The sequence below is a fragment of the Oryctolagus cuniculus genome, chromosome 4 (genome assembly GCF_051225735.1).
Source record: "Oryctolagus cuniculus isolate XC-2025 breed Fujian yellow rabbit chromosome 4, ASM5122573v1, whole genome shotgun sequence".
NCBI lineage: Eukaryota > Metazoa > Chordata > Mammalia > Lagomorpha > Leporidae > Oryctolagus > Oryctolagus cuniculus.
The window spans coordinates 84,903,088-84,922,107 of record NC_142870.1 but is presented as its reverse complement, the minus strand read 5'-3'; the positions used below and the strand labels follow the sequence as shown (position 1 = coordinate 84,922,107).

General features: G+C 40.1%; 1 protein-coding gene across 10 annotated transcripts in view; it reads right to left on the bottom strand.

Moving 5' to 3' along the window:
• The window catches only part of ATP13A3 (ATPase 13A3), a 103,515-nt gene that overhangs the window by 17,124 nt on the left and 67,371 nt on the right, over window positions 1–19,020 (bottom strand). For 9 of the 10 annotated variants that reach the window (XM_089330825.1, XM_089330826.1, XM_008266683.4 and 6 more), the window contains 11 exons: window positions 17,384–17,508; window positions 14,973–15,148; window positions 13,701–13,823; window positions 13,542–13,621; window positions 12,557–12,599; window positions 12,353–12,462; window positions 11,951–12,047; window positions 11,026–11,098; window positions 9,342–9,519; window positions 7,771–7,958; window positions 1,033–1,121 (listed from right to left, as the gene is read on the bottom strand). In XM_089330825.1, coding sequence (XP_089186951.1) covers window positions 1,033–1,121; window positions 7,771–7,958; window positions 9,342–9,519; window positions 11,026–11,098; window positions 11,951–12,047; window positions 12,353–12,462; window positions 12,557–12,599; window positions 13,542–13,621; window positions 13,701–13,823; window positions 14,973–15,148; window positions 17,384–17,508 — 1,282 coding nt within the window. Of the gene's footprint in view, window positions 1–1,032; window positions 1,122–7,770; window positions 7,959–9,341; window positions 9,520–11,025; window positions 11,099–11,369; window positions 11,437–11,950; window positions 12,048–12,352; window positions 12,463–12,556; window positions 12,600–13,541; window positions 13,622–13,700; window positions 13,824–14,972; window positions 15,149–17,383; window positions 17,509–19,020 lie in introns of those variants that run through there. The other variant, XM_089330828.1, reaches the window with a different exon arrangement.

Genomic DNA, 19,020 nt, shown 5'->3' with positions numbered 1-19,020 from the left:
AGCACAGTTCACCTACAGTGAACTGCCTCTACCCCAGCTCCATGGTACCTCATTATCTTGACAAACTAAGTGACATGTAAAAGAATGTTCATAGCAGCATGGTTAATCATGGGAAGATACAATGACAGTTATTTACCAACACAGAATAATTAAAAAAAATTATAGTGGGGTGGTGTGTGTATCCTATAAGAGAATACTTTCAGCAGTGAACATTAAATACAAGCAAGTCACAGAAACATACAGAACAAGGTACCGTTTTCATAAACTTCAAAAGCAAAACAGTCTTTATGACTTCAAACATACACGGTACCCATGGAGGGGGTCTTCAAAACAGTACATGGAAAATGTATATTATCTACTAATTTTATTTTCCATAAACGTTTTGAAGTACCTCGTATGGGGAAAAAAAATTCAGACAGGGGATCTTCAGAGTGTTTGGAGAAAGAGTCATCACAAGGCCCGATTGGTGATGTTACTTTCTAGGGGCTTCAGGATCCAAGAAGTTATTACTATTTTTTGATTACTATCCTTAACAACATATTTGTGTGGATGTCCTTTTGTATAAAAACCAAGTATTGCAGCATTCATAAAATTTTTCATGAGGAGAATGCAGAACTCACAGCCAGCGAGTGTGACCCATTCAGGAAGTATGCTAGTAGAAGAGTAGGCAGATACCAGGATCAAAGCTTTTTATGTTTCCCAAAGACCCAGGGACATTTCTTTGTAGACAAAGGCAAATGGAACCAGAAGGAGAAAAACAGGGATACCAATAAAAGAGGCTATTTTAATTACATTCTTTATTCTTCTTATTAGAGTGCCTGAATTTTAGAAAACTGGAAAGAAGGGATGCTGGAAGAAAGAAATCTAGTTTGGTCTCTTTCTCCAGTAACACAGCAGCACAAGAAGGGGATAGATCTTTAGCACTTGCATCAAACAGTCAGGATTCTCATTTGGCTGCTGTTTAAACCTCATGTAACACTAAAATTACTGTCAGCCACCAGACAATTGGTAACGAGCAACGTGAGACCTTACCTGAAGAACCTGGTCAATAGAGGCCACGGGGTGCAACATGATGAATAATATGAAAACATACAACATGATCACAGATACAACAAAAAAATCTGGAAAAGAAAATAAAAATTAAATTAGGAAGTTCCTTTAAATAAGCAAGTATCCAATTACAACTGAAATAGAAAGCATGTGCTATTATTTTCTGGAATAAAAGCATAGTTCAGGACTCTCAAAAGATTCATGTATACATGTTATGTGATTAAATATTTAAAGCCCACTAAGCTTTGTGTATTAGAAAACAAACACTTTAAAAAGGAGATACAGACTTTTACTGACACTGATGTGCTTGCTGTCCAGATAACTACTTTATAATCAAGCCAATATATAATTTACAGGTAAGATTAAACTTTATATGGCAAAATCAGATTATAATCCAAAGCATGTGTTAATGAAGATTACCGTTGGATTGTAAAGATATTGAATGACATTTGTTTTCTGTATTAGGTATGTCACAATTCTAAATAAAGGCATTCAAAGTTGATTTTAAAAGTGTACTCTGGTTGGGCCAGTGCCGTGGCTCAATAAGCTAATCCTCCGCCTTGCAGCGCCGGCACACCGGGTTCTAGTCACGGTCGGGGCGCCGGATTTTGTCCCGGTTGCTCCTCTTCCAGTCCAGCTCTCTGCTGTGGCCCAGGAGTGCAGTGGAGGATGGCCCAAGTCCTTGGGCCCTGCACCTGCATGGGAGACCAGGAAAAAGCACCTGGCTCCTGGCTTCGGATCAGTGCAATGCGCCAGCCGCGGCGGCCACTGGAGGGTGAACCAACGGCAAAAGGAAGACCTTTCTTTCTGTCTCTCTCTCTCACTGTCCACTCTGCCTGTCAAAAAAAAAAAGTGTACTCTGGCAGGGGCCGGAGCTGTGGCATACCAGGTAAAGCCGCCGCCTGCAGCACCGGCATCCCATGTGTGTGCCAGTTCAAGTCCTGGAACTCTATTTCAAATCCAGCTCTCTGCTACAGTCAGGAAAGCAGTAGAAGATGGCCCAAGTCCTTGGGCCCCTGCACCTGCGTGGGAAGACCTGGAGGAAGCTCCTGGCTTCTGGCTTTGGATTGGTGCAGCTCTAGCCATTGCGGCCAACTGGGGAGTGAATCAGCGGATGGAAGACACACACTCCCCCCCACCCCCGCCTCTCCTCTCTCTAACGCTTTCAAATAAATAAATCCCATTTTTTCAGCAATTTTACTCTGAGAATCTTCCATAGAAAATGTTAACCAAAAGGCAAGAGACTGAGTGGATTGACCATGTTAAATGTTAGCTTGGGGCCAGCACAGTGGCGTAACAGGTAAAGCTGCCACCCGCAGTACCAACATCTCATATGGGCACAGGTTCGAGTAACGGCTGCTCTACTTCCGATCCAGCTTCTTGCTAGTGTGCCTGGGAAAGCAGAGAAGGATGGCTCAAATACTTGGGCTCCAGGACCCATGTGGGGGATCTGGAAGAAGTTCCTGGCTGATGGCTTCAAATCCACCCAGTTCCAGCCACTGTAGCCATTTGGATTGGCACAGCTCCAGGCATCACAGACATCTGGGAAGTGAACCAGCAGAAGGGAGGGAGATAGATCTGTCTCTCTCTGCCTTCAAATAAATAAATCTTAAAAAAAAAAAAGTACACTAACCTAAAACATACTATGGTAGCTGGGAATGGCAAATCCATCCAGCAGTATTTTGACATTCCTTGCAAAAAACAAAGACTCCCTGCTCATAGTGTTTTCAAGTTTTGTTAAGCATGTACACAAACATACATAAAAACTTTTTTTCCCCATTTGATCTTGTTATTTACTTAGAAGTTCCTATTTGAAGTCAGCTTAAGACCACTATATAACCAAAACCTGGTCACGGACACCTTCACACAGGGTAAAGAATTTAATGTCCTTTTTACTGACTGTAAATGAAGGATCTCAATGCTGTCTTTAAATCTGAGAGCCAGATGTAAATATATTTATAGTGCTATAGCAACCATGCTATACATACCTATATACACACATGCACACAAATGCCCATGTGTGAGAAAGTATGTGTGTGTGTAATCTTAGGTTAGTTATACTAATATTAATGCCAAAAGTGTGGAAACAATTTTATTTTGTGCCACTGACAAATAGGAAAAAACTGGGGAGCATATGTAGGAGAAGAAGCATTTGTTTCTAGACTTTTTTAAAAATCCTACTATAGAGCAAGCAGAAAATGAAACAATCTACTCCATAAATGCAGCAACTAAAATAATAAATAAGCTAATCATTTAAGTTATGGCTAAATCATGCTAGTTACAAGAACACAAACAGGGGGCTGGTACTGTGGCACAGCAGGTAAAGCCGCTGCCTGCAGTGCCAGCATCCCATATGGGCACTGGTTTGAGACCCGGCCACTCCTCTTCTGATACAGCTCTCTGCTATGGCCTGGGAAAGCAGTAGATGATGGCCCAAGTCCTTGGGCCCCTGGCCCTGCATGGGAGACCCGGAATAAACTCCTGGCTCCTGGTTTCAGATCGGTGCAGCTCCTGGCCACTGCAGCCAACTGGGGAGTGAACCAGTGAATGGAAGACTTCTCCACCTCTCTCTCTGTAACTCTTTCAAAAAAATGAATAAATTTTTTTTTTAAAAAAAGAACACAAGAAGTCAGAAAAAGTGAAAAAGAAATTATCCGAATACAAATGCCAGAGAGAGAAAGAGGCATGGAAAAACAGCTTATTTCTGGGGCCAGTGCCGTGGCACAGTGGGTTAATCCTCTGCCTGTGGCACCGGAGTCCTAATGGGTACTGGTTATAGTCCGGGCTGCTTCTCTTCCAATCCAGCTCTCTGCTATGGCCTGGGATAGCGGTGGAGGATGGCCCAAGTTCTTGGGCCCCTGCACCTGCGTGGGAGACCTGGAAGAAGCTCCTGGCTCCTGGCTTTGGATTGGCACAGCTCCGGCCGTTGCGGCCATTTGGGGAGTGAATCAACAGATGGAAGACCTCTCTCTGTAACTCTTTCAAATAAATAAAATAAACCTTTAAAAAAACACAGCATATTTCAATAAATAACTCTCTCAGAATATTTTCAAATATCATTGTATTTTTATAACTATAACAAAATGAGATTTGTGATCTGGTTCCTGGCTCACATATATTGTGAGGAAAAGAAAAAATTTATCAGATTCAGAAACAAACTTCGTCCATCTACCTAAACATGTTTCTCAAATCTCATGTTTCTTTCCCAAGGCTAGCCCTTGATCTTTTTTCTAAAAATCTAAAATGGAAATAAAAAGATTTCTATGTGAAGAGGGAAATAATTAAAAATACATCTGTTTAACCTGGAGAGTAAAAGAGGTATTATTCAAAAAAGGCATTATGTGACAAACAGGTTGCAGTATAGGCGGGCAGACTCAGAAAACAGAATCTAACAATTGAGAGGTAGATGGCTGGTAGATTTATATAACTGCACACAACTTGAAGATCAGTAGCAATCTAGCCAAGAATGGAAGTCAGGTATTCACATTAGAGAGGTATGAAAGTCCACCAGATGGCTCTCAGCTCCAGAGACTGCGAGCGATCATTGGGTAATCCTATACAGTGCAAATATTAAGCCAGAAGGCTGTTATCAACATAGATTCTGTGTTGGTGATTTTGGGCCAGGGGAGAATGTTCCTTAAGCTAAAAATTTAGGTTCTGTTTTCAGGTAACACACAAAACTATAATAACATGAGTAAAGTCTTCAGAGTCAAATTATTTTATCCATTAACAGCAATAGCAGATCCCAAAGGAAAGAGATTTTCAAGTCCTCAAAAGGTAAAGCAATAGGTAAACTTGAGTTATCAAATACATCGCAGCTTATGGTAACATAGACTTGTTAACGACACCAGATCTTCTGGACAGCATATGGCACCAAAACAATGCACCCTTTGGAACTAGCTACCTTCGATTCCACCCCACCCCACCCCCGACCAGGGAGGTGACTCACAAATAAAACCCACCTTACATACAATATTCGTCTCTAATATATCTCTCTTGTTCCTTCCCCTCAAGATAACTGGGATTGTCTGACCTCTAACTACAAACTTCAAAGTAGCTGTGGAGCAAGCATTTTGTTTAGTGGTTAAGATGCAGGTAAACAGATGCCTGAGTCCCATTATCAGAATACCTGGAGCTCAATTGCCAGCTATGCCTCCTGACTCCAATCTCCTGCTAATGCAGACCCTGCGAGGCACCAGTGATATCTCAAATCATTAGGTTCCTATCACCAAGTGGGAGACTTGGACCTGAGTTCCCAAATCCTGGCTTGCACAGTCTCTACTGTCACAGGCATTGGGTAGTGAACCTGTGGGTGGAAACTGTCCATCTCTCTCTACCTCCACCTCTCAAATAAATCAATAATTTTTTAAAAAATTGAACTAAAAATAAAACATGCCTAAAGATTTTAAGATTTTAAATTTCCTTTATACTTGTTGAAGTTATTAATTAATTTATTTGTCAGAGAAAGAGAGACAGAGAGATCCAGATAGAGATCTTGCAACTACTGGTTCACTCTTCAAATGGCTACAATGGCTGGGGCTGAACCAGGCAGAAGGTAGCAGCCAAGAACTCCATCCAGGTCTCCCTTGTTTGTGATAGGGGCCCAGGCAGTTAGGCCATCCCCCACTGCCCTCCTAGGCACCATAGCAGGGAACTGGACCTGAAGCGTAGCAGCTGCACTTGAACCAGCACTCTAGTATGGGATTCCAGCATCATAGGCTGTGGCTTAACCTGCTGTGCCACAACACCAGCCCCTAAAATTTTTAGAATTTATTTACTGTCTTTATTTTTTTTGAAAGGTGGGTATACAAAGAGAAATCTTCCATTGGCAGGTTCACACTCTAAATGCTTGCAACATCCTGGGCTAGGCCAGGCTGAAGCTAGGAAGACAGGCTGAAACAATCTAGTCGCCCACTTAGGTGGTAGGCACTCAACTGCTTAAGCCATCATTGCTGCTTCCCAGGATTTGTAATGGCAGGAATCCTGGAACAGGGAGCAGAGCCAGGTAGGGCTTGAACCGGCTCTCAGACATAGAACGCGGCATCTAAATCACTACTCACAACACTCACCATCTTGAATTGTTAAGTTCATCTTACAGTAAGTTAACTTCAGTTATGAAATCCTCTTAGAAGTACAGTGATGGGGCAGGTGTTACAGTGCGGTGGGTTAAACTGCCACTTGAGACACCTGCACCCCATAACAGAGTGCCCGAGATCCAATCCTGGTTACTCTGATTCTGATACAGCTTCCCGCTAATGCACCTGGGAGGGAGCAGATGATGGCTCAGGTACCTGAGGCCCTGCCACACGCATCGGAGACACACATGGAGTTTCAGGTTCCTGGCTTTGGCCTGGCCCAGCCCTGGCTGCTGTGCACATTAGTGGAGTGAACCAGCAGATGGAAGATCTCTTTGTCTCTTTACCTTTCAATAAATACATAGAACTTAAAAAAAAAAAAAATAGTAGTAGTACATTGATGGCCTACTATAGAAGGCTTTTTGTCCCGCAGTACAGTTTTAATATGGTTCTTAGTAATATAGTTATTAGTATAGTTATTTGGGAATATATAACTAAATAACACAAATATAGCTATATAGTTATTTTTTAAATAAGAAACATCAGTTATAAAAGAAAAAAATTACCAGTAAAAACAGATTTTAGGGGCTGGCGCTGTGGCGCAGCGGATTAAAACCCAGGCCTGAAGCACCGGCATCCCATATGGGCACTGGTTCTAGTCCCAGCTGCTCCAATTCCGATCTAGCTCCCTACTATGGCCTGGGAAAGCAGTGGAAGATGGCCCAAGTCCTTGGCCCCTGCAACCATGTGGGAGACCCGGAAAAAGCTCCTGGCCCCTGGCTTTGGATCGGCACAGCTCCAGCCGTTGTGGCCATCTGGGGAGTGAACCAGCAGATGGAAGACCTCTCTGTCTCTACCTCTCTGTGTAACTCTATCTTTCAAATAAATAAAATAAATCTTTAAAAAAACAAACAAAAAGCAGATTTTAAGTTTGTCCAAAATATAAAACTTATGCTATAATTCACACATGGTAGAGATAAAAAGAAGTAATATCACATATACGAAAATGTTTTATGAGCGCCAATACAAGACAGAGATATTGGTAGCTGTTATAACATGACCTGGCAATCTGCCACCCAGAATACTGACATCTATTCATAACTGCAGCCAAAAAATGACTGCTATTCACTCCAAGAGACTACAAGTTTCCCCTGTAATTAATCCTACATTCTCAGTATTTAAATGGTAACTCCTTTTGTTACCTTCAATCAATCAAAATGCTGTACTTTATTGCCACAAGCAAAAATAGGTCCACATGGACACAGGCCTCTGCTCCACAGGCCTCATCTGCAGCAGCATGCAAAGGCAGGAGATATGGAGGACTACAGAGGTGAACACAGTTACAGCAGCTGTCAGACACAGCACAGACCAGTGGGAAGGAAAGCATAACAGCCACTGTTTGCATCCTTTGCAATGTGTTGCAGAAACAACGTTGGAGCCAGAAGTAGCAACAGGATATGGAAAGCAGGAAAGTTTAGTGCTAGTGGCTTGAATTTCTAATTTAGGGTAGACTTAAATCACTAGGTGGGTTAATTCTATCTGTGAAGATCTATTTTTCTTTGGAAGGACAGTTACAATTCTTCTCTTCTTTAGTATTATTAAAGGTAGGTAGGACACTAGAAATTATAATAAATACCAAACTTACAATTCTTGTAGCAAGGCTGCCTAAAGGGTTTTCCTTTTGAAAAGGCAATTGCCACGATGAGGTACTGAAAACTGGAGATAAAAAACACTGTGGTATTTTCATAATTTTGTATATTACGTGTATCAAGTTCAGTTTCATTGTCTAAGTGTGAAGAATTCCAATATAGGCTTCTTGTTGTATTACAAGCACTAGAACACACAAAGAAAGTTTCTGCATTAGTAAACACAACATGTACCATGTACTTCTCAGATGAGATCACTTTCACCCTAAATGCCCCAAATCACATAACAAAGAGAACTAATGTGCCATTCTCAGCAGAAGGTCTAACAATATCAGTACAAGAAACAGAGAACAGGCAGAAGAGTCTAAAGGTTTCTCCCTCTAGTCAGACCTTCCATCTTTACTAAGGTATCTAACAATCTGCATTTCGGGAGTAACTTCAGCACAGTGAAAATGAACGAGCCACAGCTCTCCCCTCAGCTCCACCGCCTTCCTCCTGACTGAGGAGGGATTGATAATTTACACGCTCTGAGTCTCTCTCCTCACCTGCTATTGTGCGTACACCTGCTCTATCTCAGGGCTACTGGGGGGCTTGAGGAGGCTGAGCACTTGAGACTGAGATGGCCCTCCATCTTCTCTAGTGTTAACTCTCCCTCATTTCAATTCCAAGTAGGCAGCACTGCTGGGCATATATGAAACTGAGTATGACAAGTTTCCACTACCCATTACTAAAACATAAACCACTATCAACACATGGTAACAAGGAGAACAAATACTAGTCTGCTACAAATGAATTCTGGACTCTCAAGACAATTCTGCCTATTCCCTTTCACCTGCCCTGTCTGCATGTACACATAAGACAACAGTCCTGTTAAATGTCTTTGAATTTTCTAAAAATGTAATGACAATAAAGACACTTGATCTCTCAAACTAAAGTTAACATCTTAAAATTTCCTTCAGCAAAATTATTTACATTTATCAATTAAAATGTTATCATAATTTGTAAACTGTAAAGCACTACATATAGATAAACCATTATAAGAACTTTGAAAAGAATATTAAGTCTTAAATGCCATTTCCTAAACATGCGGTAGAAAAGGAAGTAGTACAAACATTCTGGATTTTGAAGAAACTCTAGTGATTAATTGCACCTTTCTCCTTTTATAGGCAAGAAAATCAAGGTTCAGCAGGAAATGAAACTGGCCTGAGCTCAGTTTGCTACAGAAGTCGATTTGGAGAAGCCTCTTGTGGGATCCCTGTCCCTGATCACTGGACAGCCTGTGCCACCTTGGGACTCAGCCAGCAAGAAGCCCACTATCAGGTGTGCCCCTAAACTGTGGACTACTCCTGTGGGTCCAAAAAAATCTCTTATTTGTAAATTACACAATATGTGGTATTGTGTTATTAGCAACAGCAAATAGACTACAAATAGGAGTTACTGTGATATAAAGGCAAACATAGGTCAAATTATTTAGTGTTTAAATCAAGTTGCATGCTAACTTTAAATACAAATTTCTGGACACACACACATATACACATACAAAGATTTTAACATGGATTGACCAACTTACTCTGAATGTGGATGCCACACTTCATACCAAGGTTGCTGTTTGACCCAAAAAAATCCCAAGGACTGAAATCCAATGCAAATGATAATCTGAGACAAAACGGAGAAGAGAAGGGCCCCAGATATAAGACCTGACGGTGGTCGCTGTGCCACAAGTTCCTTCCAAGCAGGATTTAAACTCACTATACCGAAAAGAAAGGAAAGGTTTGTATCTAAGTTAATTTGTTATACAAGGTACTATCAGACTCCCTTAAAAACTTTAAAATTTTGCCTTTGTCTAACAATTCTTTCAAATGTTTCCAAAGGCTACGCCATGTCACATATACATAAATAATCTGTAAAAGTAAACAAGCAAGACATTTTCAAAAATGCCTCAGCAGTATTTACATTTCTATGGAAATTCAGAGAAAATACTAGTACAAATGAAAATACTAAATATAAGCACAATAATTGTAAAATTAATCAGCATTCATATATTTAACTAAGAGGCCATAATTTTTCTGAATCCTGAATTATAAAGCTACAGTAAGAACACTTATTTTTTTTCTCCTAAAAAGACATCAGCAAAGATTTGGAGCAATATAAACCTAATAGCAACCGAAGAAACAAGCTGTGTTGACTTACTAAGGTGGTGTCCACAGAGTCTTCCAATGGAAAGTTTATATTTTTCCCAATTAATAGCTTGTGAAAAGATACTATGAGACTGTGTTAAAATTCTGCTCCTCATCAACCATCCAAGCACTAGTTTATTATCTACTAAGGACTGTCTAACTTGGAGGCTGTCCATCAGAGATCACTTTGTATCCCCAGAGAATACCTTGCAATATTCTCTGTTGTCACAACTTGCAAAGTATTACTGGCATCTACTCAGGGACCACACAGACATGCTGCCAAGCATCCTACAATGCACAGAGCAGCTCCCCACAGACTTATTTGCCTAAAGGGTCAGTAAGACCAGAGTCTCTCTGTAGTCTAAGCCCCAAATTCCTTCTATTGGTTAGCATTTTACTGTAAAGAGCTTTCCTTTCTCTCCAAATTATTTATTTCTATTATGCTTTTATTTGTCAATATCATTCTTTGTTTGATGTTAGTACCACTAATACTGGAACAAATCAACATCATGTCCCTCTTTATATGATGTGTCTTAAGACACAGCATCAGTTCTGCAATGAGACGAAATCAGGCAAACCCAAATTCACTGGCCTATACTGTTTTGTAAATGTCACCAAGACACCCACAAAAAGGCTGAAGGATGAAGAGACATGGGTGTGAACCAAACCCTTGTTCTAATATACGGGTCTGGAGGAGACAAATGGGCATGAAGGACATTATTATGACAAATATCAAAACTTGAATATGGGCTTTAAACTACATAATACTATATCAATGTTAAATTTCCTGATTTCTATAACTATAGTTAGTTAAGAGAATGGTTTTGCTTTAGAAAATATACACTAAAATATTCAGAGGCAAAGGGGCATGAGCACGCAAAACTTATTTTCAAATTATTTCAGAAAAAGAGAATAAAAAAATGGACAAAATATAAACAAGGATTACTAAAGGAACATATTTACAAAGAATGTGGAATGGGTTACGTGACATTTCAATTACTGAAGTAAATTTACCAAAGTTTAATAAATAATATCAGAATTTCATGTGCTTTGAAATCAACAAAGCAAAATACTTACTTGTAAATACTACTACCAAAATGATTGCCAGATCAATGAAAAGAAACTGGAAATCTCCTAGGTTACTTAGGATCTACAAAAATAATTTTAAAAATACAGTGAATTTTCACGAACTTTTTCTGTAGCACCATCCCCATGTTTTAGCTTCTTTTTCCCCACTAATGATAACTTCAAAATGTCACTTGGATCTGCTTCAAAACTGAAATACATTTGCACTTGAAATGAGTTAAATATAACAAACATTTTATTTAATTTATGAAGAAGGCATCTCCTTAAAATTTATTCAATAAAACCTTGAAAGAGTTTTTGGGCAAAAAGCAAACACAAACTTTTACTCACAATATTCAATACTGTCCAAAATTAGTATCTTGAAGCTTCCTTAATACTTAACACCATCCCTTCTGATATTTTCTACAAATGGTAAAAAGGGATAGATTTCACAAAAACTCTTAGGGATATCACTAATGTTCACTTAAGAGAAAAATCTACAGAAATTACTTTCACTATAAAATCCAACGCAGTACCTAGGAACACCTCTGTGTATGCTTTTTCTCCAAATGCATAAAGTCCTATAAACTATGGCAGAAACAACTTTTCTCATTCTAGCCTTGTCCTATTAGGCTGAATGCAATTTTGAAAGAATTCTAAAGGAAGATGCCAATCTGTACTAACGGCAGAAAAGAATACAATCCTCTTTTATTCATGAGTCTTGAACCACGGTTACTAACTTTAAATAAAATGCTATTTCTGATTAACGAGATGTATCAATGTGCTACTCAAACTACAGTAAATGAAGGTAAATTTACAGATACTGCTGCCATAAATTCCATTACTAATGGAATGGATGCATTCAAAATCAAACATATCTGCTCAATGTGTCAAGCGTTTTCACAGCACCGTCTAAGTGCATTTTATTGATACTCACGGAGTACAACAGAGTAACACTGAAGTACTGGATAATGCTGTACAATGCCATAAATTTAAACACACAGAAGGAAGTCATTAAAGCAGCACGGCCTTCCCTGTAAAAAAAAAAAAAAGGTGGGCATGTGAATGAAAGCATTTCAAACTCCTCCTCCAAATCACAACTGCATCCTGACGGATGTACAGCAACACTCAACAGCTACAACAAAGCACTTGCCTACAAGGAATGAAGCCAAACAGAACCAGAAGAAATGAGCAGCAGCAATTTGTTCCTAATGAGATACAGCAGGGAGGCACTAATATGCCATTAAAACACATCCACATTTCTTTCTAGGATAACCTTTTCTACTGTATTATTAGAGCAAGAAACAAAGGAATAAAGAACATATTTCATTTGTACTACCTGATAAGGTTTGGCACACAGGAAATACTAGGCGTTTTGGAGGTAAAAGGAGATGCCACCGAAGCCTCGAGCTCTGATAATGAAATGCCTCCATGTGCTCTCTTCAAAGCCTGTGGGTTTCAAGAAAACTGGCTTTAAGTACAATGAATGTGAAACAGACTAAGTAAGAACTACCAAAGTCGAAGTCACAGAAACTATACTTACACCACAATCATTTGCACCATCACCGCACATCCCAACAAAGTAACTAAAAAACAAATGATTTTAAGATTTTATTTCTTAAAAACACCCAATGATTAAGATTTCTCTAACACAACGCTATGAAGAGCTAACATCAGGAGTCCCCCATTGGACAGAATCAATCTTTCCAACACAGGGACCACCACTTACTGCTATGCAAAGAACAGCCTGCTAGTGAATGACTGGGGGTTATCCTATTACTGACCCAGCAGGCAAATCATTTTTGTATCTCAATTTCCTCATCTTCAGAGCAAAGGGCTGTGCCTACATAGTCTTTTTTGGGTTATTAGTAAAGATTCTCCTTTAAAATATTGAAACATAACTATTTAATAAAACTAGAAAGTTACTTTTCTTGAGATGCAACACCTGAATGAACTCTACTTTAGAGGCATTACCCGGAGAAGGAATTGTGGCTACCATACTTTAATAAAAGAGCATAATAGCCTCTTTTTATTTTTTGTAAAAGATTTATTTATTTATTTGAAAGAGCCACAGAGAGGGAGAGGCAGAAAGGGAAGAGAGAGGTCTTCCATCTTCTAGTTCACTCCCCAGATGGCCTCAACGGCCAGAGCTGGGCCAGTCTGAAGCCAAGAGCCAGAACCTTCATCCGGCTCTCCCACATGCAGGGGCCCATGCACTTGAATCATCTTCCATGCCTTCCCAGGCACATGAGTAGGTAGCTGGATCAGAAGTGTAACAGCCAGGACTTGAACCAGCGCCAATATGGGATGTCAGTGCTGTAAATAGCAGCTTTACCCGCTATGCTACAGCGCTGTCCCCAACAGCTTCTTTTTAAAAGGCACCTCTTATAGGTGATGCCTCTCTCTCTTGCTACATGCACACATGTGTATATACATGCATGTACTGCACATGAACTATGAATTACTATCCTGAGTTTGAAAACAAAACTGTAAATCATCAAAACAAAACAAAACCCACCAATACTTACTCGACATTTTGCAGTGCTTCTACCAACTGTGTTTTCTGATCAGGTGCCATACGAGCAAACACAGTGCCATGCAACATCAACTGAAAAAAAGTAGGGATTTCTTAAAAATACAGTTCACTGTGTACTGATGTGAAAACAAATATATGCCAAATCACTCACCTTAGGAACAAGGTCTTGAAAATGCTCCAGTATCACTGAAAATGATTTTCCATTCATTGCAAAATGGTAACGCGTCAACTGAAGGTCCTCCAAGCTATCATGAACCAACTTAATTGGAATCGCCTGTGGATGACAGATGCGGAACAACACTTAGGCAGCCCAACCAGGCAACAATCCTGTTTTACAACTGAGTAATTTCAATTTTGATGCTTTACACCAGACACTAAACACTTAAGATGTATTCAAAGTAAAAGGAAATTCAATTGTTAAGTTATCTATAAAGTTCACTGGGTTGGGGGAGAATTTAAGACAGATTAAGTGGGGCTGGTGCCATGGCACAGTCCTCCGCCTGAAGCGCCAGCATCCCATATGGGCGCTGGTTCAAGTTCCGGCTGCTCCTCTTCCAATCCAGCTCTCTGCTGTGGCCTGGGAAAGCAGTAGAAGATGGCTCAAGTGCTTGGGCCCCTGCACCTGCATGGGAGACCTGGAAGAAGCTCCTGGATCCTGCCTTCGGATAAGTGCAGCTCCAGCTGTTCCAGCCATCTGTGGAGTCAATCAGCAGATGGAAGACCTCTCTCTGTCTCTACCTCTCACTGTCTGTAACTCTACCTCTCAAATAAATAAATAATCTTAAAAAAAAAAAAGATTAAATATCAACTTCAATTTGAAAGGATCCATGAACTGAGTATTAATAAACTATCTGCTTTATCTAGTACTAATTACTCCTAAAATAGGATAAATATTTGGGATTCTTATACTTTAAAACTATGGGTCTCGGGGCCAGCTTTGTGGCGCCGCATGTAAAGCTGCCTCCTGCCATGCCAGCATCCCATATGGGTGCCAGTTCGAGTCCTGGCTGCTCCACTTCCAATCCAGCTCTCTGCTATGGCCTGGGAAAGCAGCAGAGGATGGCCCAAATCCTTGGGCCCCTGCACCCACGTAGAAATCTGGAAGAGGCTCCTGGCAATTGGTTTCAGACCGGTGCAGCTCCAGCTGTTGCAGCCATGTGGGAAGTGAACCAGTGGATGGAAGAACTCTGTGTGTGTGTGTGTGTGTAACTCTGACTTTCAAATAAATAAATAAATCTTAAAAAAAATAATAAAACATGGGTCTCAATTTTTTAAACACTGAGATTTCTGGCACTATCCCCAGAGGCTTCTGCTTGCATTTAAGTTGCTTCTGTTTTACCATATTTTAATACCTTATTTTTAATTTCTGCAGACTCACTTCAAACAAGTAAGCTTCCAAAGGGAAAATTACTCTTGGTTTTACCTCTGAGTCAGCTGCTGGTGAGTTACTGCACTGTGTTAGGGAGTCTGCACAATGCCAATTTATCTTGGCAACTTTCCCATCCTTTGGAGGTAATGCTTCGGCAATAATAACTTTATCCTGAGGTAGAATCATTCCACAGTCTCTAGCCACAGAAACGGCAGTCAACATGTTGTCACCTAGTTTCAAAATATTTTAAATGCGTTAGAATCACAATGGCAATATGAACATATCAAACAAGCACTTACTTACTGAGTATCTATTATAGTCCCAGTGAATGGACTGCAAAGAATTAGGATCACACACAGTACTTATCCTTGAAGTTTATAAGTAGCAAAATCAGGGAATATTTATCAACAGAAGTCTCAAACAATACACACACAGATAGACAACAACTCCCATCTCAATCTGTTTCTGTTATGCATACAACACCTGGAAAAGAGCTACACTCAGAGCAGATGTTGAGATAACCGTGGGGTGAGCAAGTGGTATTCTGTGCAACAGCACCACTGCAATATGGCACAACAGGATGAACTACAACACCCAGAGTTAACAGAACAAAAAGTTAAAAACAGTCATTAACAATTGTTATGAGAAGCAAGAGAGACTACTTCTCAGTCATGAGAAGGAAAGAACTCATGAGAAGCAAGGAAAAGATCATAAAGGAAAACACATGAATCGGGGATCCCACTGCTACAACTGAAGGGTGAGGTATCTTTTCCTCTGATTCCCACACACCACTCAAAGCATCTTCCTGTGGTCTTTCACAAAGCCATATTCTGTCATGGCACGCAAAGAAGAGGAGATGCAGATGGAAGGGGGATGCCATGACAAAGGGCACTTCTATTCAGAACTAAGAGTTGCTGGGATGCCAACAAAGTTAGTAATGTTTAGTTATACTGTAAGAAGTGTGCTATTAGATGGATTTGAGTCTAAAACATAAAAATGTACACAACTCTTTTGTCATGAAGTCAGTATCTTAAATCTGATTACTTGCTAAAGGAAAAAAAAAAACAAAACTGAGCTTTCACAATTTCATATAGCTACAAACTAGGAATGTTCTTACATTATAGATAGTAATGTAATAGCAGGAGAGAGGCCAGTGTTGTCACACAGCCCGTTAAGCCACAGCTTGCAATACCAGTATTCCAAATAGAGGCACCTGTTCAAGTTCCAGCTATTCTATTTATGATCCAGCTTCCTGCTAATGTGCCTAGGAAAGCAGGGCCTTGGTCTTCTGTCACCCATATGGGAGATGAGGATGGAATCTCTCGTTAGAAGATTTATTTGACAGAGAGAAAGAGATCTTCCATGCACTGATTCAACACTCAGATGGCTGGAATGGCCAAGGGTGAGCCATACCAAAGCTAGGAGCTTCAATGGGTCTCCCATGTGAGTGGCAGGGCCCACGTGTGTCATCTTCTGTTGTTTTTCCCAGGTCACTAACAGGGAGTTGGATCAGAAGTGGAACAGCTGAGGACGGCGCCACGGCTCAATAGCTAATCCTCCGCCTGCGGCACCGGCATCCCGGGTTCTAGTCCCGGTTGCTCCTCTTCCAGTCCAGCTCTCTGCTATGGCCTGGGAGTGCAGTGGAGAATGGCCCAAGTCCTTGGGCCCTGCACCCGTGTGGGAGACCAGGAGAAGCACCTGGCTCCTGGCTTCGGATCAGCGCAGTGCGCCGGCTGCAGCAGCGGCCATTGGGGAATGAACCAACGGAAAAGGAAGACCTTTCTCTCCCTCTGTCCACTCTGCCTGTCAAAAAAAAAAAAAAAAAAAAAAAGTGGAACAGCTGAGACAAACTGGTGCCCAAATAGGAAACTGGCATTGCAACCAACAGCTTTACCTGTTATGCCACAATTCCAGCCCCTAAATAAATCTTAAAAAATAAATAAAGAAAAATACCAGGAGAAATAAAAAATGGACTAGTTTCATTATTATTAATTCAAGTCCAGTCTCTCTCTCTCTCGTGTGTGTGTGTGTGTGTGTGTGTGTGTTATAAATATCTGTTCATCACTTTCTGTGGACCTGGCAGTTCTAGAAATAAAGCACCCAAAATGAATGAATAAATACAGCATATTCCTAATCCTTAAGAATCCCATATTCCAGCAAAGAGCACAAATCTACACACATCTACAATATGATTACAAAGAGATAAAAAGGAGCAGAGCTTAAATTTTATAGTGTACCCTCACTATTCTTATTATACTTTCTATAAACAGAATTTGCTAGATCTCAAAAAGAATAATGCAATCTCACATCATGGGAAAATATTCAGAGCTAAAACAGGACAACACAGGATGGAACCACTAATTGATACACTTTTATAATAACTAACTGATCATTCCTCCGCATTAAATAACTTCATCTCTAAGAGTCACACTGATTTTGTTTTGTGTTCTTTTATAAAGTCTAACCTGTGACCATGACAGTGCGAATGTTGGCTTTATGCAAATCTTCAAGTACTGCAGGGGTTTCTTGCTTTAATTTGTTCTGCATTATAATTAATCCCATAAAATCCATGTTGTTTTCAATGGCATCTCTGCAGAAAAAGAAGTTTTAACACATAATGGTTTAGTCATGAGAACAGGTATTGTTCTCTTTATGCTGAGAAAGCAATTGAAAATATCTATAAATTTTAAATTAAAATGCTTCATATGCTGAGTAAACCATGTGTGTGTTCTATGAGTTCAATATCTCAAAAATTTAAATCTGGAAAAACAATTCTCAAGAGATGTATTTTTGAAATTAAATTTTAGTCTTTGAAACATTAAATTTAAGGGTCATTTGGCAATGTGTAGCTTTGAAAACACTACACTGTGCTGGTACTGAGGAATATTCATTCATCTTGCATCCTCTCCAGATACTGAAAAAGCACAGATCTATGTTTTACTGTCTTCAAACAAAATATTCTAATCCAAAATGTCAAGAGAAAAGGAAAAAAATACAATGTACTGTAAGCACATTAACACAGTTAGCAGTGACTCATTATCAAGTGTTCGAACAATTCTATAAAATAACTCTTGACCTTGGAAATGTGGTCAGTCCAAACAGATCTTATTCAGGACCCCAGCGACAGGTCCTTTAGAATATTAAACAATCAACACAGTTACGAAGATGCTATTGTTTAAATAGTAGAGCACCCACTATGCACCAAGTACTGTGGTAACCACCAGGAGGTCAATGAGGAAAAGGTATGATCTCTATTCTCAAGGCACTTTCACCGGGTAACACACATGCAACCAAAGAGATGCTTACAAGAATAGCACGAAACTCAGGACAACAATGGAGATAAAGTTCGTTTTACGGCAGTCACATTCTCCAGAAAACTCAAGCTACCGAAATTATGTTACAGGAGTGTTTTTTCAATAAGGAATGAGGGCTTGAGGTTAGGGACTAGACTTTCAGACAAAAAAAAAATGATTTTTCTATAAGAAAATTCAGTAATAAGGGCACCTGAAGTATACATCTTTAAAAATATTTAACAATGGATAAAAGATATTAAAGAGGGGCTGGCGCTGTGACATAGCAAGTAAAGCTGCCGCTTGCAGCGCCGGCATCCCATATGGATGCGGGTTCAAGCCCTAGCTGCCCTACTTTGATCCAGCCCTCTGCTATGGCCTGGGAAAGCAGTAGACAATGGCCCAAGTCCTTGGGCCCTTGCCCCAATGTGAGAGACCCAGAATAAGCTCCTGGTTCCTGGCTTCAGATCAGCGCAACTCTGGCCATTGCGGCCATCTGGGAGGTAAACCAGCGGATGGAATACCTCTCTCTCTGCCTCTCCTTCTCTCTCTGTGTAACTCTTTCAAATAAATAAATAAATCTTTAAAAAAAGAGAAAAAAATGATACCTCTATGGTTTAAAAAAAGATATTAAAGAATACTTATGTAACAATATAAATGATATGGCTGGTAAAGGTAAATTTTCCAAGAAAGAAAATTCCTTGAAACCTGAAATTGTATTACACCCTCATGAAACTACTAGGTCAAAAGTACTGAGCCATCTTCCTAGAAGGCACCAGTCTCTGGCTTCAGCTAGTTTTCTACCTCTCCCA